This window comes from Triticum aestivum, chromosome 1A, assembly GCF_018294505.1.
Source record: "Triticum aestivum cultivar Chinese Spring chromosome 1A, IWGSC CS RefSeq v2.1, whole genome shotgun sequence".
NCBI classification, from domain to species: Eukaryota; Viridiplantae; Streptophyta; class Magnoliopsida; order Poales; family Poaceae; genus Triticum; species Triticum aestivum.
Genome location: NC_057794.1, coordinates 260026799 through 260053980, shown reverse-complemented (window position 1 = coordinate 260053980; position 27182 = coordinate 260026799). Strand labels below are relative to the sequence as shown.

At 46.2% G+C, this 27182-nt stretch overlaps 1 protein-coding gene across 1 annotated transcript; it reads right to left on the bottom strand.

Moving 5' to 3' along the window:
* Positions 1-2406: 2406 nt before the first annotated feature.
* LOC123045122 (protein NRT1/ PTR FAMILY 5.2) lies at positions 2407-7798 on the bottom strand. The gene is made up of 4 exons (XM_044468069.1): positions 7520-7798; positions 4124-4341; positions 3449-4020; positions 2407-3359 (listed from the first exon to the last, which is right to left on the bottom strand). Exons 1-4 carry the CDS (start codon positions 7650-7652, stop codon positions 2453-2455), a joined length of 1830 nt encoding a protein of 609 aa, XP_044324004.1. The 5' UTR covers positions 7653-7798; the 3' UTR covers positions 2407-2452.
* Positions 7799-27182: the final 19384 nt, after the last annotated feature.

Below are 27182 nucleotides of genomic sequence, written 5' to 3'. Positions count from 1 at the left end.
GGATGCATCTAGTATGTTGCATCTTCGCAACACTAATTTTCGTGACATAATGCTTATGATTTTTTTGTGTTGCATCACCCATGATGACTACATTTTCTTTCCATTTGGTTTATGGCAACCATTTCCATGCTTTTCACATAATTTGCTAGAATGCTGCCAAGTTACTCCATATGTTGCCTCTCTCATGTTAGGTGATTACTATTTGATATGTGTCAAGCGCAACAATGGTTTTATGCTTGAACATGAGAATGCCCCCATAGTTTTATCACATAAGATTGGAGACTTTGACATATTACATATGAAGCATACTCGCCTTCCTTCTTTCACAATATGCATGATGACAATTACTGCTATGGCATATGCCATGCATACACCATTTATTCATTGACCATGCTTTGCGCTAATGGTGATGTGCAAGATAAGAGATGCATCATGATGGATGATGCATTCAATTCTCATGCATAGACATTCTTTGCTTTTGTTTGTGCATGTAGAGGCCCCAACGACTACTTGTCAATTCCCATAAACATGAGTTGACCAAAAGAGCTTAGAGAGCTACATTTGAATGAATACCCTTGCGCGTGTTGTCCCATTCACATCCCGTCGCCAAGATCTTTCACGCCAAGCTTATCAAAATCATGCAAAGGCAACTTCGATCCCTTGGAACTATCTCGATATGAGCTTCATGGATCGGCTACACTTTCATTATTGTTTCCTTCTTGTTACTTGCATGATACACATCTTGATGGAGGAGCACCATAGAGGAGTGGCCATATACCACGTCAAGAGGATGAGTGCACTGTGAACATCCATTTCTACAAGGCAACACCATATCTTTCCCATGGTGAAGACGATCTCGATTCAAGGACGGATCTTCCCGATACGGGGCCGGGGAGATGGTGCGGAGCACCCTAAGGACATCACCATGTCAAGAGCCTCATTGTCAAGCGACATGTGCATCTGCCACATCATACATATAAATGTGAATCTTCTCCTTTACACGTGTCGACTTGACTCTCTCAAGGATGGTATACTACTTGACCTCCCTACCATTTGCACATATAGGTTTGAGATAAGTGACAAATATGCAATAGAGGTCCTGCACAAGCGAGTGCCTACACCATCGCGCGGGGGAAATATGGAAGAGGAGAAGGGACCATGAAGACGGATGAATGGATCATGAAGACTACGTTCTGGAGTCAAAGTGAGGGCCTTTGGAAATCCGAGAACTTCCGGCCACCAGCCCGGAACTTCCGCACCACTACTTCCGGCCTCCCTAGCGCATAATTGTGCAAACACTCTGGATATCCCAGAAGTTTCCGGGAACATCCGGTCCACCCTGAAACTTCTGCCCCTGCCACCCATGTATCTTTCCCCTCCTCACTTACGCCTTCGTGAGCTCGACTATAAATACCTCGCCCACCTCCTCTCTAGGGTTAGCAAACACTAGAACTATAAGCCATATAGTTTTTCTCATGTATCTCCCATTTGTTTGATCTATCCTCCCTTGTGGAATCAAGACCTCCTGAGGGAAAGGCTCCATATGAGTTGATTCCTTTAGGAATATCAAGACCTCCACTCGTGGAGAAGAAATGGTTCATAGAAGCATCAAGCCCTCCTTATCATAGGGCTTGAGAAGAACCCTATCTTTTTTTATCTCTCTTTGAATGATTTGGATCAATAAACTATCTATGTGTATCTTTATTTGCATATGTGTGTGTTGGTTTGAGTCTTTCCCCTAGTGTTTCCTCTTGTTTTAATCATGTTTTTCCTTAAATCCACCTGAGGATCGGGCCACCCAAGAGGCTTGCCCATATCACATCGTCATGTCACTTTTATGGGTGTATAACGACCTTTGCTATAAGGTCACCGCACCCCCCCCCCCCCCGCTAATCTCATTTGCGATCATGCTACTAGTGACATCCGTAGTTGAAAGTCCTTTTCACTTAAATAAAAAGCGTAATGGCGAACAAACCTATGGTTCTATGGTTAGGAGGACAATGACATCCCCTGCCCACTAAGGTTCAAGTCCTAGACTTGATGTTGATGCTGACATTTTTCTGGACTTATTCCAGGCCTTTCTCCGGTGTGCGTTTGGTGGGAGGAGATGTTATCGTCGACTACGAAGACGTATGTGATGACTTTGTCAATCTTAACATGACCAGCCTCTCGGAGGTGCTCATAGGGATAGTGTGCGCACGCGTTCGTAGAGATGAGTGTATGTGCATACTATGAGCGTCAAAAATAAAATAAAAATAACAAGCGTAATGGTCATTTTCCATCTGGACTCTAATTTTCATCTTATTGGGGTTTTAAGTTGGTGTTTACCAATTTTGTGTTTGCCTTTTTCTTTTCTTGTTATTATCTTTCGAATGTGCTCATAGGAATAGCGCGCGTGCATTACTATTTCACAACACTTTGAATTCGATTGATGAGGGTTTTGGAGGGAACATCAAGGATGAACTTCTACTGCGCCTACTGTAGCAGGTTGCTGCATCGCCACTTCCGGCCTCTGTTTCTCCCCGCCGCCACCATCAACGACGTGGGTGACCTCGGCGTTGTACACGTACATCCGGCACACGGCGAAGAAGACAAAGAGGTTGGCGCAGTTGAGGACCGCGAAGAAGGCGTAGTAGTGGTCCAGCCGGGAGGCGTTGAGGTTGTTCTGGATCCACCCTCCCTGCCCGTGCCGGCGCGTGACGCGCGATACCGTCGACAGCAGGAAGCTGCTGAGGAAGTTGCCGATGCCGAGGCTGGTCATGGAGTAGGAGGTGCCGAGGCTCTTCATGCCCTCGGGCGCCTGGTCGTAGAAGAACTCGATCTTGGCCACCTCCAGGAAGGCGTCGGCCACGCCCATGAGCACGAACTGCGGGAGCAGCACGAAGATGGAGAGCGGGACCGTCGTGCCCTTGCTCTCGAATATGCCGTTCTCCATCGCCACGCGCAGCCGGTGCCGCTCCGTCACCGACGCGATCACCATGATCACGATGTGGAAGACGAGCCCCACGCCCATGCGCTGGAGCAGCGAGATGCCGCGCGGGTTCTTGGTCAGCCGCCGCATGAAGGGCACGAAGAGGCGGTCGTAGAGCACCACGGAGACGAGCATGGAGATGGTCACGAACCCCTGCAGGCTGGCCGGCGGGATCTCGAAGTGGTGAAGGCGCCGCTCCAGCGTCGTGCCCTGCTTCACGAACAGCGTGTTGATCTGCGCCAGCATCGCGCTCGGGACGAACGTGATGAGTAGCACCGGCAGCATCTTGAGCATCTGCTTCGTCTCCTCCACCTGGGTCACCGTGCTCAACGACCACCGTGACGCGCTCCTACCCCCCTCGATCTTCACAGCCGCTTTGCTCAGCACCCTGCACCCCCAGCAATTAACTAATGAGACCACATATGCATAACAATCCGACGTACTGTAGTTGAGAACTTGAGATGGATGTATGGGCACCTGAAATTAGGCGTGTGCGGCAGCGGCGACGTCTTCTTTTTCTCGTACTGGTTGGGATCGTGCTCGTGCAGGCCGCGCGGGTCCACGGGCGCGGGGACGCGGCACTTGCGGACGGCAGCCACGATGACGCCGGCCATCTTGGCGAAGGAGCTCTCGGATGTCGGCTTGTGGCGGTAGAAGGGCGTCCCGGCGCTGAAGACGGCGATGGAGACGGCGAGGCCGGCGGTGGGGAGCGCGTAGCCGACGGTCCAGCCGATCTTGTCTTGGATGTAGACGAGGACGGTGTTGGCGAAGAGCGTGCCGAAGAAGATGCTGAACATCCACCAGTTGAAGAAGGAGAGCTTCTGCTTGCGCTCCCGCGGCTCGTGCTCGTCGAACTGGTCGGCGCCGATGGTGGAGATGTTGGGCTTGGTGCCGCCCGTGCCGACGGCGAGGATGTACAGGGCCAGGAAGAAGACGCCCAGCTGCACGCTCGTGGCCTTGTGGTCGCAGTTGGGGTCCGCCGTGCCGAGGCCGCATTTCGCCGGCTTCAGCGACGGCAGGGACACGGCCATGGTCAGCAGGATCATTCCCTGTGCAATCATCAGCGGAGGTGAGACTCACCCACCGGAAGAGCAGAAGGGTGGTGCGCACGGGACAAAGCGGCATGAAGAAAGAAGGACGGCGAGGACTTACGAGGAGGTATATGATGGAGGCGACCATGAAGGTGCGGTAGCGGCCGAGGTGGGCGTCGGCGATGTAGGCGCCGATGACGGGCGTCATCCAGATTGTGCCCACCCAGTTGATGACGTTGTTGGCGGAGAGCACCGTGCCCTGGTGCAGCTCCGTCGTCAGGTATAGCACCAGGTTGGACGAGATGCCGTAGTAGGCCATCCGCTCGAACACCTCGTACACTGCACCGCACATTCAGGCAAAATTAAAACCAATCACTTTCCCTCTTTTTATTATTGGTACGCATGCACTTTCTTTCTTTCACCAAACCGTAACCATCGCACAGAAAAACATCATCGTGTCTTTTTGGTGTTGATGAAAGAAAAGGAAATCTTCCATTCGAAGTTCCACTCGGTTTCTATTTTCTCTCTCTTAATAATGAAAATCGGCAATTATTTTCTCTCTCTTAATAATCATTTCATTCGAAGTTCCACGTGGGACAACCCCTACAAGATGTTAGTCTCAAGGATGTGCTTCTCGCTCCGGTGTTTTTATTCTTTTGAAAGCATCTCGCTCGGGTGTTTCTTATTCTAGGAGCAGTCCACTTGAGGTATATGGTGTGTGGTGCTGGCTTGTTGGGCATCTCCTGTTTGTGTTTGTCATGTTGCAAGTGTGGACGTGGCTTTTTTTTTTTTAAACAAGGCAAAAACAAGGCAAAAGATTTGCCATTTCATTGATTAAGGAAGAAGGTTTAGACAATGCCACATAGCGGCAAGAAAATAAAGAACTACTCTCGCGCCATTACAATACTCAAATGCTTGGCGCCCGCCAAAGCCCAAAGAGACAACTCCTCTTTAATCCTGTTAATAAGGACCACCGAAGGAGAGGCCGTGTTGCGAAAGATTCTAGCATTGTGCTCCGACCAAATCTCCCAGGAGATGAGCATCATCAACGAAGCAAGCGCCTTGGGGGATTCGCTACGAATATGAATGTTCCCGGTCCACCATTGCTTCACCGAGCCCCTCGTCATCCAAGCAGCGGTATTGATGTGATGCATGCCAAGCCACTGGAGGATATCATTCCACACACGAAGGGTAAAACGACATTGGAACAGAAGGTGGGCCGCTGATTCCTGACTTTGCTTGCAAAGTGGGCAAAGACCGCAATTGGGCCATCCACGACGAAGAAGGCGATCTGAAGTCCAAATCCTATTTTGAAGAGCAAGCCAAGCGAAAAATTTACACCTCGGAGGAGCCCACACCTTCCACACCGAATGGACCATGTCCGACGTAGTAAGGCCCTCAAATTGCGCCTTATAAGCCGAGGAGGAACAGTACAGACCGTCCTTGGTGAACTTCCAAATAATGAAATCCTCCATATCCTCAGCAAGTGTGACCTGAGCAACCTTTTTCCAAAGGTGGGCGAACTGTTGGACGTGGTCGAGGGTCAGGCCATTGGAAATGTCAATGTGAGAGATCCAAGTGTTGTTAGATAAAGCTTGCTGGACCGAGCAGTTTTTCTTTTTAGACAGAACAAAGATGTCAGGCGCAATGTCACGCGGGCGCAAACCATTCGGCCAAGAGGAGTTCCAGAATCTGGCAGTACGCTCATTGCCAACCGTGACTGTAGTGGCAGCCGCAAACAAATCTCTGTCCTCGTCCGTACAAGGCGTATCCATACCAATCCATGGTTTTGTGGGCTCTTTCTATTCAAACCAGAGCCACCGGAACCTAAGAGCCTTGGAAAATTTGCCCAAATTGAGCACACCCAGGCCACCATGTTTCAAGAGGGCCTTGGAAATTTTGCCCAAATTGAGCACATCCATGGTTTTGTGGACGTGGCTTTGTATGCGTGGTGATTTCAAGAGGGCTTCGCGTTGCTTGTATAAGTTTTCGCTCGGTTTTTCATAATTAACTGGGCAACTATCTTCTTCTTAATAATGCTAAAAGAAAAATCGGCAGTGCACCTGCCTTGCCCGTCAAAAAATAGCTCATGGTGTGAAGCAGCTTCAGAAACAAAACAAAAGAAAATGGGCTGTTCTCAGATGTAACCTCCGAAAGGGACCACAACACTTGTAATCATCCGGCCAGTTTTGGCCGATATGAACCGGAAGCAGCAGGGAGTATGCTGCGAGCTTATCGTTCTTACCATGAGCAATTAAATATATACAGATCGGCTGGACTCATTCGTCCTCTCAGAAAATCACAAGTGGGTTCGTTCGTGACCGTTGGTTAGTATACATGGTTAATTCCAAAACCTATGTTCCACTCGCAGCAGACAAGCCGGCTATGGTTAACAAGGCAGCAATTCAAGTGAGTGTAACTACCCACCGGTGATAGAGTAAAATTGTCCTATGGAAACGAACATGAGCTAAACAAATACTGCTAAGTGCTAATACTCATGCTTTTTTGCTCTGCAAACTCTGGTTTGGTCTATGGCAAAAACAAATCGTTGCTTCAGTCGTGGGCCTAAACACATTGCTGCCTACTGTTTATGATGACAAAATCATGAACTAAACAGCTCAAAAAGAAATCATGAACTAAACAAATACTACTACTGGTAATATCCTAAACTAGCTTGTATCGCAGCGTCCTAGGACTCTACGAATATTAATTTATGCACGGCGCTCTTTCATTGCCTCCTTCGTTTTGTTACAGCCGCCGGTCTATAGCCATCTATCTCGAGCAAATTTATTGTGATTAGGTTTGTCTTGCTTGTCAATTCACGCAAGTAGTACATCCATTACTGCAGACGGCGTACGTCCACAGAGCACGTGGGCGGGATAGTGCCACACCGGGGAAGCAGGACACGGACACTCAAAATCGAGGGACGGATGGCTCCGAGTTCATGTATCCCTGCCGCTGCTTATTCTTTGGACGAGTGCACACAGCATGCACGTATTTTAACTTTTTTCTTTTGAGAAATCTTTAACGCTCCTATGCCCGCAGCGCAGTTCCTGTGATACGGGGATCGTTTCTTGTCTGAATATAAAGCAGGATGGCAGGTTCCTGCAGGTCGTCAGAAAAGATCGCCAGTCCGATCCTAACATGAACCAAACCATTTCATGATCCCGTTGACCATGCCATATCTATGCATGTGCCCAGCAGAGAAAAATAAACTCGATCGTACACACGTACAGTATTGTTCAATCAACAACTAACATGAGCCTCCATCGCCAAAAATAAATAAATAAACAATGAGCGTGAGCCTATGGGCCTAACAAAGATCGTTATTTTGTTTTTATTTTGTTTCAAGAAAGAAAAGAAAGACGCAGACGCCTATGGAGGAGAACCCCTGGCTACGAGGCCGGAGACAGAGAGAAGCAGCTGAACTGAAGCAAGCCGGAGAAGCGCCGGAGGTGGAGCAGATGATTTCGCCGGCTAGCTAGCTAATTGGTGAGTGGTAAAGTAGAGTAATTACCTACGACGAAGGCGCAGGCTCTCCAGCCTCCTCGCTTTGAGCGGAGGATGGGGTTGCCGTGGAGGTCTGTGGTGCCGTCCTGCGTGTACTCGCCGTCGCTGCCGCCGGCCTCCAGCCGGGTCGTCCCCGCCATGGACGCTCCCTGTCTGTCTGTGGACTATGGAGGGAGGGAGGGCACTGCTAGTTCTCCGGGTGCCTGCGTGAGCTGAGCTCCTATGTACTTGTCCATTTATAAGCCCGGTCTTGGCGGGCAGCGACTTGGCAAGTGGCGGGTTGGACTGCGGGGAGTGCCAAAAATGTCTGGACAGCGGGGTTTTGGACATCGCAACCAGAAACTAAAAAGAACCAGTTAAAAATAAAAGAAACTAAAAAGAAAGCACGCCATTTGGTGGGCTCCCAAGGGCGCCAGTACTACGTACCTGATTGCGTACTCAACATAGTATTTTCTTGGACGACTTGTTTTATGGTTCTTTTCAGAAAATCTTGGACGACTTGATACCTCCACACTTGGAGAGGTGGCTAAGTTAATCAGAGTTGGTGGCCTTGCAATTATGCGCATTTACCATTGCACCCTAGACGATTCACTTGCTGCAGAATACTTGTTGTGTTCCCACCTCGTTGAGGTTTCCAAAAGAGTGTGAACTCCGCCGCCGGAACCGGAAGGGTTGGTGATGGTAAATGTTGACGCTGCTTTCCTTTTCGACACTGGGTAAATGGGTGCAGGTGTCGTGATTCGTGATCATCATAGGGAGTGTGTGGCCGCCAGCAGATGTTCCTTTGATAAAGTACCTGAACCTGAGTTGACGGAGGCCACTGCTATGCGTTAGGCTGGTCACAATGGAGAGGAACTGTTGGGGAACGTAGCAGAAATTCAAAATTTTCCTATGTGTCACCAAGATCTATCTATGGAGAAACTAGCAAGGAGGGAAGGAGAGTGCATCTACATACTCTTGTAGATCGCTAAGCGGAAGCGTTCAAGAGAACGGGGTTGAAGGAGTCGTACTCGTCGTGATCCAAAACACCGGAGATCCTAGTGCCGAACGGACGGCACCTCCGCGTTCAACACACGTACAACCCGGTGACGTCTCCCACGCCTTGATCCAGCAAGGAGAGAGGGAGAGGTTGAGAAAGACTCCGTCCAGCAGCAGCACAACGGCGTGGTGATGGTGGAGGAGCGTGGCAATCCTGCAGGGCTTCGCCAAGCACCGCGGAAGAGGAGGAGGAGGAAGAGAGGCAGGGCTGCACCAAGAAGGAGAGGTTCTCATGTGTTGGCAGCCCCAAAACCTCAAGTATATATAGGGGGGAAGGGGGCTGCGCCCCCTTTAGGGTTTCCCACCCCAAGGGGTGCGGCCAGCCCTAGATGGGACTTGGAGGGGGCGGCCAAGAGGGGGAGAGAGGGGGCGCGCCCTAGGGTGGGCCTATAGGCCCATCTGCGCCTAGGGTTTCCCCTCTCCCCTCCTAGCTGCGCCTTGGGCAAGGGTGGGAGGCGCACCAGCCCACTCTGGGGCTGGTCCCTTTCCACTCTAGGCCCATGCAAGCCTCCGGGGCCGGTGGCCCCACTTGGTGGACCCCGGGACCCTCCCGGTGGTCCCGGTACGTTACCGATAAAACCTGAAACTTTTCCGGTGACCAAAACAGGACTTCCCATATATAAATCTTTACCTCCGGACCATTCCGGAACTCCTCGTGACGTCCGGGATCTCATCTGGGACTCCGAACAACATTCGGTTACCACATACAAGCTTCCTTTATAACCCTAGCGTCATCGAACCTTAAGTGTGTAGACCCTACGGGTTCGGGAGACAAGCAGACATGACCGAGACGTTCTCCGGTCAATAACCAACAGCGGGATCTGGATACCCATGTTGGCTCCCACATGCTCCACGATGATCTCATCGGATGAACCACGATGTCAAGGACTTAATCAATCCCGTATACAATTCCCTTTGTCTAGCGGTATTGTACTTGCCCGAGATTCGATCGTCGGTATCCCGATACCTTGTTCAATCTCGTTTCCGGCAAGTCTCTTTACTCGTTCCGTAACACATCATCCCGTGATCAACCCCTTGGTCACATTGTGCACATTATGATGATGTCCTACCGAGTGGGCCCAGAGATACCTCTCCGTTTACACGGAGTGACAAATCCCAGTCTCGATTCGTGCCAACCCAACAGACAGTTTCGGAGATACCTGTAGTGCACCTTTATAGCCACCCAGTTACGTTGTGACGTTTGGTACACCCAAAGCATTCCTACGGTATCCGGGAGTTGCACAATCTCATGGTCTAAGGAAAAGATACTTGACATTAGAAAAGCTTTAGCATACGAACTACACGATCTTTGTGCTAGGCTTAGGATTGGGTCTTGTCCATCACATCATTCTCCTAATGATGTGATCCCGTTATCAACGACATCCAATGTCCATGGTCAGGAAACCGTAACCATCTATTGATCAACAAGCTAGTCAACTAGAGGCTTACTAGGGACATGGTGTTGTCTATGTACCCACACATGTATCTGAGTTTCCTATCAATACAATTATAGCATGGATAATAAACGATTATCATGAACAAGGAAATATAATAATAACTAATTTATTATTGCCTCTAGGGCATATTTCCAACAGTCTCCCACTTGCACTAGAGTCAATAATCTAGTTCACATCGTCATGTGATTAACGCTGATAGGTCACATCGCCATGTGACCAACATCCCAAGAGTTTACTAGTGTCTGTAAACTAGTTCACATCATCATGTGATTAAGACTCAATGAGTTCTGGGTTTGATCATGTTGCTTGTGAGAGAGGTTTTAGTCAACGGGTCTGAACCTTTCAGATCCGTGTGTGCTTTACAAATCTCTATGTCATCTCCTAGATGCAGCTACCACGTTCTAGTTGGAGCTATTCCAAATAACTGTTCTACTTGGAGCTATTCTAAATTGTTGCTCCATTATATGTATCTGGTATCTCTACTCAGAGCTATCCGGATAGGTGTTAAGCTTGCATCGACGTAACCCTTTACGACGAACTCTTTTACCACCTCCATAATCGAGAAAATTCCTTAGTCCACTAGTTACTAAGGATAACTTTGACCACTGTCCTGATGATCCACTCCTTGATCACCTTTGTACTCTCTTGCTAGACATGTGGCAAGGCACACATCAGGTGCGGTACTTAGCATAGCATACTGTAGAGCCTACGTCTAAAGCATAGGGGACGACCTTCGTCCTTTCTCTCTTTTCTACCGAGGTCGAGCTTTAAGTCTTAACTTTGTACCTTACAACTCAGGCAAGAACTTCTTCTTTGACTGATCCATCTTGAACACCTTCAAGATCATGTCAAGGTATGTGCTCATTTGAAAGTATTATTAAGCATTTTGATCTATCCTTATAGATCTTGATGCTCAATGTTCAAGTAGCTTAATCCAGGTTTTCTATTGAAAAACACCTTTCAAATAACCCTCTATGCTTTCTAGAAAATCATTTCTGATCATCAACATGTTAACAACATATACTCATCAGAAATTCTATAGTGCTCCCACTCATTTCTTTGGAAATACAAGTTTCTCATAAACTTTGTATAAACCCAAAATCTTTGATCATCTTATCAAAGTGCACATTCCAACTCCGAGATGCTTACTCCAGTCCATGGAAGGATCGCTAGAGCTAGCATACCTTTTAGCATCCTTAGGATCGACAAAACCTTTCTGATTGTATTACATACAACCTTTCCTTACGAAAACTGGTAAGGAAACTCGTTTTGACATCCATCTGCCAGATTTCATAAATGCAGCTAATGCTAACATGAATCCGACGGACTTAAGCATCGCTACGGATGAGAAAATCTCATCGTAGTCAACTCCTTGAACTTGTGAAAAAACTCTTCGCCACAAGTCAAGCTTCATAGACGGTGACATTACCGTCCACGTCCGTCTTCTTCTTAAAGATCCATTTATCTTAATGGCTTGCCGATCATTGGGCAAGTCCACCAAAGTCCATGCTTTGTTCTGATACATGGATCCTATCTCGGATTTCATGGTTTCTTAACCATTTGTCGGAATTTTGGCCCACCATCGCTTCTCCATAGCTCGTAGGTTCATTGTTGTCTAGCAACATGACCTTCAAGACAGGATTACTGTACCACTCTGAAGTAGTATGTATCCTTGTCACCCTACGAGGTACGGCAGTGACTTGATCCGAAACTTCATGATCACTATCATAAGCTTCTACTTCAATTGGTGTAGGTGCCACATGAACAACTTCGTGTGCCCGGATACACACTGGTTGAAGTGACGGTTCAATAACCACATCAAGTCTCCACCATCCTCCCACTCAACTTTTCGAGGGAAACCTTTCCTCGAGAAAGGACCCGATTCAAGAAACAATCCATATTGCTTTCGGATCTGAATTAGGAGGTATACCCAACTGTTTTGGGTGTCCTATGAAGATGCATTTTATCCGCTTTGGGTTCGAGCTTATCAACCTAAAACTTTTTCACATAAGCGTCGCAGCCCCAAACCTTTAAGAAATGACAGCATATGTTTCTCTAAACCGGTGTCATCTCAACGGAATTACGTGGTACCCTATTAAAGTGAGTGCGGGTGTCTCTAATGCCTAACCCATGAACGATAGTGGTAATTCGATAAGAGACATCATGGTACCCACCATATCCAATAGGGTGCAACTATGATGTTCGGACACACCATCACACTATGGTGTTCCAGGCGGTATTGTAAAACAATTTCCACAATGTCTTAATTGCGTGCCAAAACTCGTAACTCAGATATTCATCTCTATGGTCATATCATAGACATTTTATCCTCTTGTCACAATGATCTTCTACTTCACTCTGAAATTACTTGAACCATTCAATAATTCAGACTTGTGTTTTATCAAGTAAATATTCTCAACATCTACTCAAATCATCTGTGAAGTAAGAACATAACGATATTCACTGCATGCCTCAGCACTCATTGGACTGCACACATCAAAATGTGTTACTTCCAACAAGTTGCTATCTTGTTCCATCTTACTGAAAACGAGGCTTTTCAGTCATCTTGCCCATGTGGTATGATTTGCATATCTCAAGTGATTCAAAAACAAGTGAGTCCAAACGATCCATCTGCATGGAGTTTCTTCATGCGTATACACCAATAGACATGGTTCGCATGTCTCAAACTTTTCAAAAAACGAGTGAGTCCAAAGATCCATCAACATGGAGCTTCTTCATGCGTTTTATACCATTATGACTTACATGGCAGTGCCACAAGTAAGTGGTACTATCATTACTATCTTATATCTTTTGGCATGAAAATGTGTATCACTACGATCGAGATTCAATAAACCATTCCTTTAGGTGCAAGACCATTGAAGGTATTATTCAAATAAATAGAGTAACCATTATTCTCTTTAAATGAATAACCGTATTGCGATAGTCATAATCCAATCATGTCTATGCTCAACGCAAACATCAAATAACAATTATTCAGGTTTTAACACCAATCTCAATGGTAGAGGGAGCGTGCGATGCTTGATCATATCAACATTGGAAACACTTCCAACACATATCGTCAGCTCACCTTTAGCTAGTCTCCATTTATTCCGTAGCTTTTATTTCGAGTTACTAATACTTAGCAACCGAACCGGTATCTAATACCCTGGTGCTACTAGGAGTACTAGTAAAGTACACATCAACACAATGTATATCCAATATACTTCTATCGACCTTGCCAGCCTTCTCATCTACCAAGTATCTAGGGTAATCCTGCTCCAGTGGTTGTTCCCCTTATTACAGAAGCACTTAGTCTCGGGTTTGGGTTCAACCTTGGGTTTCTTCACTAGAGCAGCAGCTGATTTGCCGTTTCATGAAGTATCCCTTCTTGCCCTTGCCCTTCTTGAAAACTAGTGGTTTCACCAACCATCAACAATTGATGCTCCTTCTTGATTTCTACTTTCGCGATGTCAAACAACGCGAATACCTCAAGGATCATCATCTCTATCCTTGATATGTTATAGTTCATCACGAAGCTCTAGCAGCTTGGTGGCCATGACTTTGGAGAAACATCACTATCTCATCTGGAAGATCAACTCCCACTCGATTCAAGTGATTGTTGCACTCAGACAATCTGAGCACAAGCTCAACGATTGAGCTTTTCTCCCTTAGTTTGCAGGCTAAGATAATCGTCGGAGGTCTCATGCCTCTTGACGTGGGCACGAGCCTGAAATCTCAATTTCAGCCCTCGAAACATCTCATATGTTCCGCGACGTTTCGAAAATGTCTTTGGTGCCTCAACTCTAAACTGTTTAACTGAACTATCACGTAGTTATCAAATGTGTATGTCCGATGTTCGCAACATCCATATACGATGTTTGGGGTTCAGCACACTGAGCGGTGCATTAAGGACATAAGCTTTCTACTGTCCGCATAATTGCTACTATCAACTTTCAACTATATTTTCTCTAGGAACATATCTAAACAGTGGAACTAAAGCGCGAGCTTACGACATAATTTGCAAAAGGTCTTTTGACTATGTTCAAGATAATTAAGTTCATCTTATGAACTCCCACTCAGATAGACATCCCTCTGGTCATCTAAGTGATTACATGATCCGAGTCAACTAGGCCGTGTCCGATCATCACGTGAGACGGACTAGTCATCATCGGTGAACATCTTCATGTTGATCGTATCTACTATACGACTCATGCTTGACCTTTCGGTCTCCATGTTTCGAGGCCATGTCTGTACATGCTAGGCTCGTCAAGTTAACCCTAAGTGTTTTCGCGTGTGTAAATCTGTCTTACACCCGTTGTATGTGAACGTAAGAATCCATCACACCCGATCATCACGTGGTGCTTAGAAGCGACGAACTGTAGCAACGGTGCACAGTTAGGGGAGAACACTTCTTGAAATTGTTGTAAGGGATCATCTTATTTACTACCGTCATTCTAAGCAAATAAGATGCATAAACATGATAAACATCACATGCAATCAAATAGTGACATGATATGGCCAATATCATTTTGCTCCTTTTGATCTCCATCTTCGGGGCTCCATGATCATCATCGTCACCGGCATGACACCATGATCTCCATCATCATGATCTCCATCATCGTGTCTTCATGAAGTTGTCTCGCCAACTATTACTTCTACTACTATGCACTATTACTTCTACTACTATGGCTACCGGTTAGTAAAGTAATTACATGGTGTTGTTCAATGACACGCAGGTCATACAATAAATAAAGACAACTCCTATGGCTCCTGCCGGTTGTCATACTCATCGACATGCAAGTCGTGAATCCTATTACAAGAACATGATCAATCTCATACATCACATATCATTCATCACATTCTTCTTGGCCATATCACATCACAAAGCATACCCTGCAAAAACAAGTTAGACGTCCTCTAATTGTTGTTTGCATGTTTTACGTGGCTGCTATGGGTTTCTAGCAAGAACGTTTCTTACCTACGCAAAACCACAACGTGATATGCCAATTGCTATTTACCCTTCATAAGGACCCTTTTCATCGAATCCGTTCCGACTAACGTGGGAGAGACTGGCACCCGCTAGCCACCTTATGCACCAAGTGCATGTCAATCGGTGGAACCTGTCTCAGTAAGAGTACGTGTAAGGTCGGTCCGGGCCGCTTCATCCCACAATACCGTCGAAACAAGATTGGACTAGTAACGGTAAGCATATTGAACAACATCAACGCCCACAACTACTTTGTGTTCTACTCGTGCAAAGAATCTACGCAATAGACCTAGCTCTGATGCCACTGTTGGGGAACGTAGCAGAAATTCAAAATTTTCCTACGTGTCACCAAGATCTATCTATGGAGAAACTAGCAACGAGGGAAGGAGAGTGCATCTACATACCCTTGTAGATCGCTAAGCGGAAGCGTTCAAGAGAACGGGGTTGAAGGAGTCGTACTCGTCGTGATCCAAAACACCGGAGATCCTAGTGCCGAACGGACGGCACCTCCGCGTTCAACACACGTACAGCCCCGTGACGTCTCCCACGCCTTGATCCAGCAAGGAGAGAGGGAGAGGTTGAGGAAGACTCCGTCCAGCAGCAGCACAACGGCGTGGTGGTGGTGGAGGAGCGTGGCAATCCTGCAGGGCTTCGCCAAGCACCGCGGAAGAGGAGGAGGAGGAAGAGAGGCAGGGCTGCACCAAGAGGGAGAGGTTCTCATGTGTTGGCAGCCCCAAAACCTCAAGTATATATAGGGGGGAAGGGGGCTGCGCCCCCTTTAGGGTTTCCCACCCCAAGGGGTGCGGCCAGCCCTAGATAGGACTTGGAGGGGGCGGCCAAGAGGGGGAGAGAGGGGGCGCGCCCTAGGGTGGGCCTATAGGCCCATCTGCGCCTAGGGTTTCCCCTCTCCCCTCCTAGCTGCGCCTTGGGCAAGGGTGGGAGGCGCACCAGCCCACTCTGGGGCTGGTCCCTTTCCACTCTAGGCCCATGCAAGCCTCCGGGGCCGGTGGCCCTATTTGGTGGACCCCGGGACCCTCCCGGTGGTCCCGGTACGTTACCGATAAAACCCGAAACTTTTCCGGTGACCAAAACAGGACTTCCCATATATAAATCTTTACCTCCGGACCATTCCGGAACTCCTCGTGACGTCCCGGATCTCATCCAGGACTCCGAACAACATTCGGTTACCACATACAAGCTTCCTTTATAACCCTAGCGTCATCGAACCTTAAGTGTGTAGACCCTACGGGTTCGGGAGACAAGCAGACATGACCGAGACGTTCTCCGGTCAATAACCAACAGCGGGATCTGGATACCCATGTTGGCTCCCACATGCTCCACGATGATCTCATCGGATGAACCACGATGTCAAGGACTTAATCAATCCCGTATACAATTCCCTTTGTCTAGCGGTATTGTACTTGCCCGAGATTCGATCGTCGGTATCCCGATACCTTGTTCAATCTCGTTTCCGGCAAGTCTCTTTACTCATTCTGTAACACATCATCCCGTGATCAACCCCTTGGTCACATTGTGCACATTATGATGATGTCCTACCGAGTGGGCCCAGAGATACCTCTCCGTTTACACGGAGTGACAAATCCCAGTCTCGATTCGTGCCAACCCAACAGACACTTTCGGAGATACCTGTAGTGCACCTTTATAGCCACCCAGTTACGTTGTGACGTTTGGTACACCCAAAGCATTCCTACTGTATCCGGGAGTTGCACAATCTCATGGTCTAAGGAAAAGATACTTGACATTAGAAAAGCTTTAGTATACGAACTACACGATCTTTGTGCTAGGCTTAGGATTGGGTCTTGTCCATCACATCATTCTCCTAATGATGTGATCCCGTTATCAATGACATCCAATGTCCATGGTCAGGAAACCGTAACCATCTATTGATCAACGAGCTAGTCAACTAGAGGCTTACTAGGGACATGGTGTTGTCTATGTACCCACACATGTATCTGAGTTTCCTATCAATACAATTATAGCATGGATAATAAACGATTATCATGAACAAGGAAATATAATAATAACTAATTTATTATTGCCTCTAGGGCATATTTCCAACAGGAACTTAGGAGTAACATCACACACTCCAATACAATTTGCTTATGTGGCACATATTTAATAAAGAGAGAGGTGCTTGTGGTAACTAGCTAAGTTATCGGAACATCACACACTCCAAGAAACAATGAGTCTATAACCTAATAAATACATCATTGCATGACACTACATAGATGTTCCTACCCACTATTGAGGTAGTAACATAGTCTAGGGAAGTGTGTAAGTTACTAGCTTATGTTCTTGCCCATTGTGACCAGCCTTATGCCTCGTCATTTGCCGCCGAAGAAGGTTCTCACAGGTGACGGTCGCCTCAGATTGCTCATCTCTGGTGTCCAAAGTTAATTCTCCTATGCTGGATCGCTCAGGGACCGGAGCCGTTGTTTCTGACATCAAGAGTTTGGCCTCAAAGTTTCTCTCGGTTTCCTTTTTCCATGTTAGTTGTCTATGTAATGGGGCTGCTCACGCTCTTGCTAAGTCAGTTGTGCGTGAGGCTTGTGCTATTTGGATTCGGTCCATTGTGTGTAATGAACTATAATAGTTATATTAATGAAGCGTCCCAATACCTAGAAAAAATATGAACACATTTTTTTTAATAACCGGGGTTTCCCTCCCCATTTTTATTAAAACAAGGCAGCAAGAAAACATAAAAATTGAGCTAGAAATCCTTGACGGCTAGGGCAAGCTCTCTCCTCCAAGATTCGCCAGCGAATCTGTAGCTTCGCCTCCCCTCTGCTTGCCGCTCTCGCAACCGGTGGCAGGGAGGAGAATCTTGGTGCCTTTGCTTCGTTGATAGTTTAGGTTAGGGTTTTTAGTCCTCGCAGGTGCAACGCTCGGGTGGGTGGCGGCACTTCTACTTTGAGTTTGTCTTTCGGGGTCCGATCCTCCTCGATTTCGTCCATCTGGACGTAGTCGATGGAGCTACGACATAGATTCCTGCCGTCTCCTTGGGACGGTGAGGTCAGGGTTCCTCGCTGTGTGGCAAGATTTGGTGTTGGGTGCTTCAGATATATTCAAGGGTTCAACGACAATGAATGCGGCTCCAGAACACTGGTCCTTATGGGCACGGGCACGAAGACTTCCCGGCTGTTATTGACAAGGTCAAGCCGCCTCCGATAGGGGAGCGGTGACAGCGGCACATCGGCGGCTTGTTCCGAGACAGTAGTGGTCGTTTGGTGGTCTTGGAATCTCAATGTAATTTTTACTATGTTTGAGATGCTTTGTAATTCCGATGAACTTTGATAATTGATCACCAATCATTTTTGCAAAAAAAGACAACATAAAATCTATTCACAACGATCAGGCTAAGCTAAAGTAGATAAGCCAGACTTTTTTTGCGAAATGATTCAGATAGTTTTAGACCAAACAGACAGGGAATCAAATCTCCATCCAATCATTGCAAGGCTTCAATCTTATTCTGTTCATCCTTCACTTCCTTTTGATCATTCTTTTATTACCGGAGTTCTTCATGGAGGCTCAACATGGTGGCTCATCAAGGATTCCTTTCATTCTTCATTCGTTCTTCAAGATTTCTCTCGAAGTTATGATCCGCCAAGCTATACTCTAAATTAAACATGGTGTTCAACACATGTCTTGTTTTGAGGAGTTCAAGTATTCTTCATCTTGCATTCCGAAGTGCAATTCTTTCATATCTCATTTTTTGAGGTGGTGTTATGTCATTGTTAATAATTTCCCTTCATGTTTCAGGATCCACAAGTTTTCAAGAGTGACATATCTAAATCCATCATTTTTCTCTTCGCTCAAGACATATTTTCAACCAATCAATCTCTTGATTGGAGTTATCTTGTGTCATATTTCATCTAAAGCTTTCCCTAGAGCTTGTTGCTATTTATGGTGCTCATAAATGACCCAAGTTCTTCATTTATCCTCCCGGTGAAATAAGTTTTTTGTCTCCTTGTTCATATCAATCCAATCTATTGTTTCCGTTAGTGGCAGAATTTCGCCTCAATTTTGAGATGCTTTTCATAAGCCCACTATAAGCTTATTCGTTTCGTTGTTGGTTTTCCAACTATTCCGTTATAACCTTCTTGGAAGGGTGCTCTCCAAGCTCATTTGTGGCAGAAGTTGGCATTTTCTTCTCCATTCTTTTATTCCAATGATCTATCTTTTATTCTTTCGTTCCGGAGGCATTGTGATGTTGCTCTCTTCACCCGTCATCCCATTTTTCTCAAAGATCATGTTCTTTCCTTTTGCTTATCCATTCAACCGGAGTGTCGTGTCCTTCATTCAAGTTCTCTCATCTTATCAAGTTTTGCCTCCCTTCTCAACCGGAGTGCTGAAATCTTTCTTACCCATTGTGCCATTCTTTCAGTAGTTCCGGAGGCAGTGTGTTGTTGATTTCATCAAGTATCCTTTCATCTTGTCAAGTTCATATTCTATGCCTTCCTTTTCCAACCGTAGTGTTGTCGTAATTGATCTTTATCGTTCCTTGTACATCTCGTTTCAACCGGAGTGCTTGCATGTACTTCTTGTCCATTGTACCCCTTTTCTTATGTCTTTCAACCTACAAGTTTCTCATAATGTTCCTTGTTCCTCTTTTCTAATGGTGTGTTCGCAATCTCGTTCATCTTCGTTGTATTCTTTTCTCAAAATGTTTTTACCTCTCAAGGTTCTCTGGTTTCACTCGTTTGTCAAAGAAGTAACTTAGTTTTACCTCTTCTATTCCTCTTCTGTTTCTCTCCGGAGCCATCCTTAGATCTCGGGACGAGATCCTCTTATAGTGGTGGAGTGTTGTGACGCCCCGAGACCGTTGCGCTAGGTGTCTTCTAGTTATTCACCGTCGTTGCCATGTCAATTGCTTACGTGTTGCATCTTGCCATGTCATCATGTGCATTGCATCATCATGTTTTCAAAACTTGCGTTCGTCCGGGTTCCCCCAGTTCCGTCTGTTGTCCGTTCTGAGCCCAGACACAGTTGCACGCGCCCGCAGCACCTCCGAACTATTATTTTATAAGTGGTGTAAAAATGTTCTCGGAATGGGGTGAAAGTTGGCATGCGGTCTTATTATAGTGTAGATAGAACGCCTGTCAAATTTCATCGCATTCAGAGTCCGTTTGATGCTCCAACGGATAACTATAGCGGCATTATAACCGGTTAAATGTCGGATGTTTTTGGTCTCCGAAAACTGTTGCCGGGCTTTCCCTCTTTTTCCTCACTAGACCATCTACACAGTCTACTACCAACCGCCAGGCCACCTAACCCCTCCTTGCACAGTGAATCGACCCCTCACGCCTGTCCGAAAACTTCCCCAAACCCGAACCGCTCGGTCATGACCAGTGGGTCTAGATCATCCCCAAAATATCATCGTTTTATTTATTGTACTCCTTAGCCTATTTATTCTCGTCCGTCGGATTTCAACCAGAAGATCCAACCTCCCCTCTTTCTCCATATTTATAGACCCCTAGTCCATTTGTGGACGACCCTAAATTTTCTCCCCTTGTCCCATCCTTCTCATCCACCGCCGCCACCCGCCTACCTTTCTTCCTCGGGATCCCCTCATTCCGCCCGATCCAATCCCACCAAGCGGACTCCACCCGAGGTCTCCCCTCGATCCAACCCTCCTCTGCCTTCTTGCCCATTCTGGATCAGAGCCCGAGCAAGAAGAGCTCGCTCCTGAACCAGCGCACTCCTCGGCTCCTCTCCGAGCACCTGACACCGTCGCCTCCATCTTCATCAGAGCACCAGCGGGACCCTGCGGCCTTCTCTGCCCTCTCCATGAGCTGGCCACAAGCAGCGCCGCCAACAGGTCCGCGCCATGACCCGCCTTCTTCCCTCGTTCTTCCTCCTCCCTCTGTTCGTCTCTCTCTCTCAAGGCTCTCTCTCTCTCTCTCAAGGCTCTCTCTCTCTCTCTCTCTCTCTTCCTTGGACAGAAAAATGCCCTGGCCTTGCAGCTCCCGCCGCCACCCTGCTCCGTTTGTTGTCATCTCTGCCGGATACGACGAGGACGTCCGCCTCCCGTCTGACGCGCATGGCCTCTGTTCGCCTCCACGCCGTCCCTGTCGTGAAGCCCGGCCGCAACCGACGGCCCTTGCATCCTCTGCTTCGAGCAGAAGGAAGAGAGGCTTCCCCTGCTCCTGCCTCCCCCAGATCAGCGTTATGCCGGCGCCCTTCGGTTCCCGCGCCGCCAGTGAGCATCATCAGGCCCCGGGTCGCATGGCCATTGCCCTCACCTTCCCTCTTCTTTCTTCTTGTCTGTTCTGCTCCATTCTCTCTGAAAAATCCCTCTCCCTCTCTTTCTTCAAGTGCACAGGAAGTGCACCGCCGTCGCTGCTGTTAGCCGGAGCATCGGTGCCCCGGATCCGCCGTGATGCTGCCATCCCGAGCTCCTCCCGCACCGATCCCAGATGTCCGCGCCCTTGCCAGTGCAGCTGCACCGCTGCCTGCCTTCGACCACCACTAGAACTAGATGACGAACGCCCGCGCCGTGCGTTAACCTCTCCAGCAAGGCCCAACAGCGTCCTCCGTCCCCTGGGCCGGCCCTTCTCCTCCTCTGTTGTGCCGACTAGGCCTGTCCCATGGGTGAGCATCCCCCAGCTCTGTTCAGATTCAGCCCATTGTGTTTTTTTCCTACTGCTGTGATTTTCACATTTATTCCAGGTGTTTGACAGTTTTACAGAACCCCCCCCCCAAGCATCATGCATGTAATAACTCACGAACGGTGCATCATATGTAAAAACTTCATATATGTAAAATGCTTAGAATTTCATCTAGTTTAATAATATCCAATTTTCAACCATGTTTAAATTTTTTGAAATGTTTTTCGTGTTTATTTTGCATAATGCCATGTTAAAATGCTTTATTTCATAACTTAATAACCGTAGCTCCAAATTTAATAAACTTTATATGTAAATGGGGTAGAAAAATGCATAGATTAACATGGTGGCTTTACTTTGCATGCTTAATAACTCTAAAATTGTGTATAGGGCAGAACAGTACCAACTATAAAATTTGCATGCGGGGGTTTACCGGAATCGTCGTTTGATGTTTCCAGCCTTATTTAAATTGCCTAAAATGTGTAGTTTACTTATGCTTCACCTCTTGCCATGTTTAACAACATTTAATATTGTTGGGTACATAAACGAGAGAGAACTAAATAATTGATGTGGTGTTTCATCAATATGCAACTCGTTGCATATTGAGCTCCACTTTAATCGTAGTTTTGTTTGTGCACTTTTCCATATTGCCATGCCTCTTTAAACCGTACATGCATCATACTTGGTTGCGCATCATGCCATGTTTATGTGATGGTTGTTTATTATGTTGCTTGCTTCTTTTCGGGTTGCTTCTCGTGTTAGCTTTGGTTTCGTTCCGGAGTTGTGAAGATCCGTTCGACTACGTCCGCTTGTCTTCTTCATGGACTCGTTCTTCTTCCTTGCGGGATCTCAGGCAAGATGACCATATCCTCGAAATCACTTCTATCTTTGCTTGCTAGTTGTTCGCTCTATCGCTATGTCGCGCTACCTACCACTTGTTATATCATGCCTCCCATATTGCCATGTCAAGCCTCTAACCCACCTTCCTAGCAAACCGTTGTTTGGCTATGTTACCGCTTTCCTCAGCCCCTCTTATAGCGTTGCTAGTTGCAGGTGAAGTTGAAGTTTGTTCCATGTTGGAACATGGATATGTTAGGATATCACAATATCTCTTATTTTATTTAATGCATCTATATACTTGGTAAAGGGTGGAAGGCTCGGTCTTATGCCTAGTGTTTTGTTCCACTCTTGCCGCCTTAGTTTCCGTCATACCGGTGTTATGTTCCTTGATTTACTGTTCCTTACTGAAAGGATCGAGAAGAGGTGTCTAGAGGGGGGGGGGTGATAGACACTACATGCTAAAAGTTGCAGTTTTTAATTTCTTTAAGTTGAAGTGGAGTTTAGGCACAAGTTTAACAATCACAATACATATCAAGCAAGCATGCAAAGAGTATATGAGCAGCGGAAAGTAAAGCATGCAACTTGCAAGAATGTAAAGAGATGGGATTGGAGTGTGCAAACGCAATTTGGAGACATAGAGATTTTTGAGACGTGGTTTCGATAGGTGGTGCTATCGTACATCCACGTTGATGGAGACTTCAACCCACGAAGGGTAACGGCTGCGCGAGTCCACGGAGGGCTCCACCCACGAAGGGTCCATGAAGAAGCAACCTTGTCTATCCCACCATGGCCGTCGCCCACGAAGGACTTGCCTCACTAGCGTTAGATCTTCACGAAGTAGGCGATCTCCTTGCCCTTACAAACTCCTTGGTTCAACTCCACAATCTTGTCGGAGGCTCCCAAGTGACACCTAGCCAATCTAGGAGACACCACTCTCCAAGAAGTAACAAATGGTGTGTTGATGATGAACTCCTTGCTCTTGTGCTTCAAATGATAGTCTCCCCAACACTCAACTCTCTCTCACAGGATATGGATTTGGTGGAAAGAAGATTTGAGTGGAAAGCAACTTGGGGAAGGCTAGAGATCAAGATTCATATGGTAAGAATGGAATATCTTGGCCTCAACACAAGTGTAGGTGGTTCTCTCTCAGAAAAAGTAGGTTGGAAGTGTAGGTTTGTTCTGATGGCTCTCTCCACGAATGAAGAGGTGGTGGAGGGGTATATATAGCCTCCACACAAAATCTAACCGTTACACACAACTTGCCAATCTCGGTGGGACCGAATTGATAAACTCGGTCGGACCGATTCAGCAAAGCTAGTGACCGTTAGGGTTTTCGGTGGGACCGACTGGATCAACTCGGTGGGACCGATGTGCTAGGGTTAGGGTAAATCCAAAACTCGGTTTGACCGATTACTCAAACTCGGTGGGACCGATTTGGGTAATAAGCGAAACAGAGAGTTGGCCAAGCAAACTCGGTGGGGCCGATTGCATAGCTCGGTGGGACCGAAAATATTGCAATAGGTAACAGAGAGTTTGCAAGCCCATCTCGGTGAGACCGAGATCCCATCGGTGAGACCGAACTGATTAGGGTTTCTGGCAGTGGCTATGTCAACTGAACTCGGTGGCTCCGGATAGAAAGAATCGGTGGGGCCGAGTTGGATATTTGGTGTGGGACATATTTGGAAGTGAGAAAGTGGTTGAGGGCTTTGGAGCATATCACTAAGCACTTTGAGCAAGCAAGCCATTAAGCAACACCTCATCCCTTCTTAATAGTATTGGCTTTTCCTATAGACTCAATGTGATCTTGGATCACTAAAATAGAAAATGTAGAGTCTTGAGCTTGGAGCTTGAGCCAATCCTTTGTCCTTAGCATTTTGAAGGGGTTCCACATCCTCTAGTCCATGCCACTTCATTGTTGAACTTATCTGAAACATACTAGGTAAAAGTGTTAGTCCAACAAGAGATATGTTGACATTAATTACCAAAACCACCTAGGGAGCACTTGTGCTTTCAATCTCCCCCTTTTTGGTAATTGATGACAACATACATCAAAGCTTTAGATAAAGATATAGAGAATAGTAAGTAAAGCTTTGGAAAGACATGTAACATGCATAGGCTCCCCCTACATGTATGCAATCATGTGAATATGGAATATAGGAGCATGTGAATGCATAAACATGACAGAGTAAGCAATGTGTTACATGTATCTTGGCTATATGCATCAGAGCAAATGATGTGAATATGAGAAATGTACCTTCATGCTCATGAGTCCTTCTTGCAAACAGTATGTACATCAGCAAGAATTTCTCATACGCATGACTGTGATGCATATACTTACCTTGTGGTCTTGAGTTGGCTTAGGATGGAATGAACCTGCGTAAACAAGGTTAGATAACACAGATACACCTACTGGCCAGAGCAAACAAAAGAAACCACAAGAGTACCAAGACTGGGATGACATGTAGAGTGAGTACTAAGTACCACATTGGATATAGACATGTCCCCAAAGGTAAAGATGTGCAATAAATTCAAGGATTTCCTTCCCTTAGATGTCTTGCTCCCCCTGAATCTAGCATGGGATACTGGGAGAAGATAGGGAACAGAAAATCAGAGCAAAATCAGAGCTCAAAGGAAATAAACAGAGCTAATGCAAACGAGCAAATATGAACATGTCTTTCCCCTCTTGAAGACATGTGACTTCTCTCCTCTTGAACACCAAGCATCTGGGGTCCTTGATGATTACTCTTTCTTCCCTTGAGTATTCTCTCCCCCTATAGATATGATTAAGCTTTGATGTGATCTCTCTCTCCCCCTTTGACATCAATTTCCAAGAAGGGTTCTTCTGGATTTTGTCATGATGGGTTTGGTCCTTGAGTCACAGAACAAAGCAGAAAGTTGAATGGGATGCTGGTCGAGGACAAGATTCATTGAGTGGAGCTGGATCAAAAAGAATGCAGAAACAAGTGGCAAGATGTCTTTCCTGTAGTGAAATCGGTGACACCGAGTTGTATGGTTCGGTTGTACCGAGAGGATTCGGTTGGACCGAAAGAATCAGACCGGTGAGACCGAGTTCATCACAGAGAAAACACTTGTCACCTCAGCTCACTAGACAAGTAAGATCTCACAAGGATTTGCAAGGAATTAACTGAAAGATTTGCAATGAATTTGATGCAAGGAATGCAGAACAGAAAATAAAAAAGAAGAAACTAAAAAGAAGTCTAGATGAAGTTGGAAACAAATATGCATGAGACAAATGCAAGAGCACAAAAAGAACACAAGAGAACTTTATCTAGAATTGGTCGGCGACAAAGTCACCTATGTTAGAGTATATTGACTTAGGAGTCAAGTGAGATCACTTGATCATAGGTCATACTCATCGTTTAAGCACAAAATGGGGTTACCATTTTTCATTTAAGCTTCTTGATGTATTCACATCTTGTCGAGTTGCTTTGACTCATGACTTGGAGTAAAGCTTCTTTAAGATGGAATAACATACCTTGGGTGGTGGCATTGATCATGATCATGTAGTTGAACTTGTGTGGGTTTCTCAAGGTTGATGTAGCTCATCAAGAGTTGGGAGAACCACTTGGAGTTTGAGTTCTACCTACATGGGTTAGTTCTTGCAAGGAAGAGCACTTGTATATCCAAAATGACAATCATGAAACTCAACATAAAATTTGTCAAAGGATATGTTTGAATGGTTGCGTGCTTCCTTGTCTTCATCCACCATTGTGTAGAGACTTGGTGATATAGAAATTGCTCAATATGTGAGTGAGTTGCAATCTCATAGATTTAGATTCATCCAAGTACCTATACGGGTTAGATAACATGCAAGGTGCAAATATATCCAAGACATAAGATAGTCAACATAAGAGAAATATCAAGGATTAGTCATAGGCTCACGCCTTGCATGTATCAAATGGAGTTCCTACTCCAAGTTTGAAGCATCAATGATGTTCAATTCACCTCTTAACCTGCAAAACACTTTCTCATCAAGTGGTTTCGTGAATATATCAGCTAACTGTTTTTCGGTGCGAACATGCTTAAGATTAATGTCCCCTTTGGCAACATGATCTCGAATGAAATGATGACGAACTTCAATATGCTTAGTTCGAGAATGTTGCACGGGATTGTGAGCAATATTAATAGCACTTTCATTGTCACAAAGTAATGGAACATGTTTCACATATATCCCATAATCTTTAGGAGTTTGGGTCATCCAAAGTAATTGAGCACAACATGATCCAACGATAATGTATTCCGCTTCGGCGGTGGATAAGGATACCGAGTTTTGTTTCTTGGAAGACCAAGACACAAGAGATCTACCAAGAAATTGACAAGTACCCGAAGTGGACTTTCTATCAACCTTGTCACCGGCATAGTCCGAGTCGGAGTAGCCAACAAGATCAAAGGAGGCCCTCTTTGGATACCAAATGCCAAAATTTGGTGTATGGATTAAGTATATCACTATCCTTTTCACGGCCTTAAGATGACATTCTTTAGGAGCAGCTTGATATCGTGCACACATGCACACACTTAGCATAATATCGGGGCGTGAAGCACATAGATATAACAATGAACCAATCATAGAGCGATAAACCTTTTGATCAACCGGTTCACCATCTTTGGTTAAATCAAGATGTCCACTAGTAGGCATGGGTGTAGTCATACCTTTGCATTCTTGCATATTGAACTTCTTGAATAAGTCCTTGGTGTACTTCG

Bases quoted from the DNA above. Each gene is read 5' to 3' on its own strand.
- LOC123045122 (XM_044468069.1), bottom strand. From the start codon at position 7,652: ATGGCGGGGACGACCCGGCTGGAGGCCGGCGGCAGCGACGGCGAGTAC. The intron at 4,342-7,519 runs GTAATTACTCTA...TGTGCGGTGCAG, and splicing joins AGCCTGCGCCTTCGTCGTAG to TGTACGAGGTGTTCGAGCGG. The intron at 4,021-4,123 runs GTAAGTCCTCGC...ATGATTGCACAG, and splicing joins CCTCCATCATATACCTCCTC to GGAATGATCCTGCTGACCAT.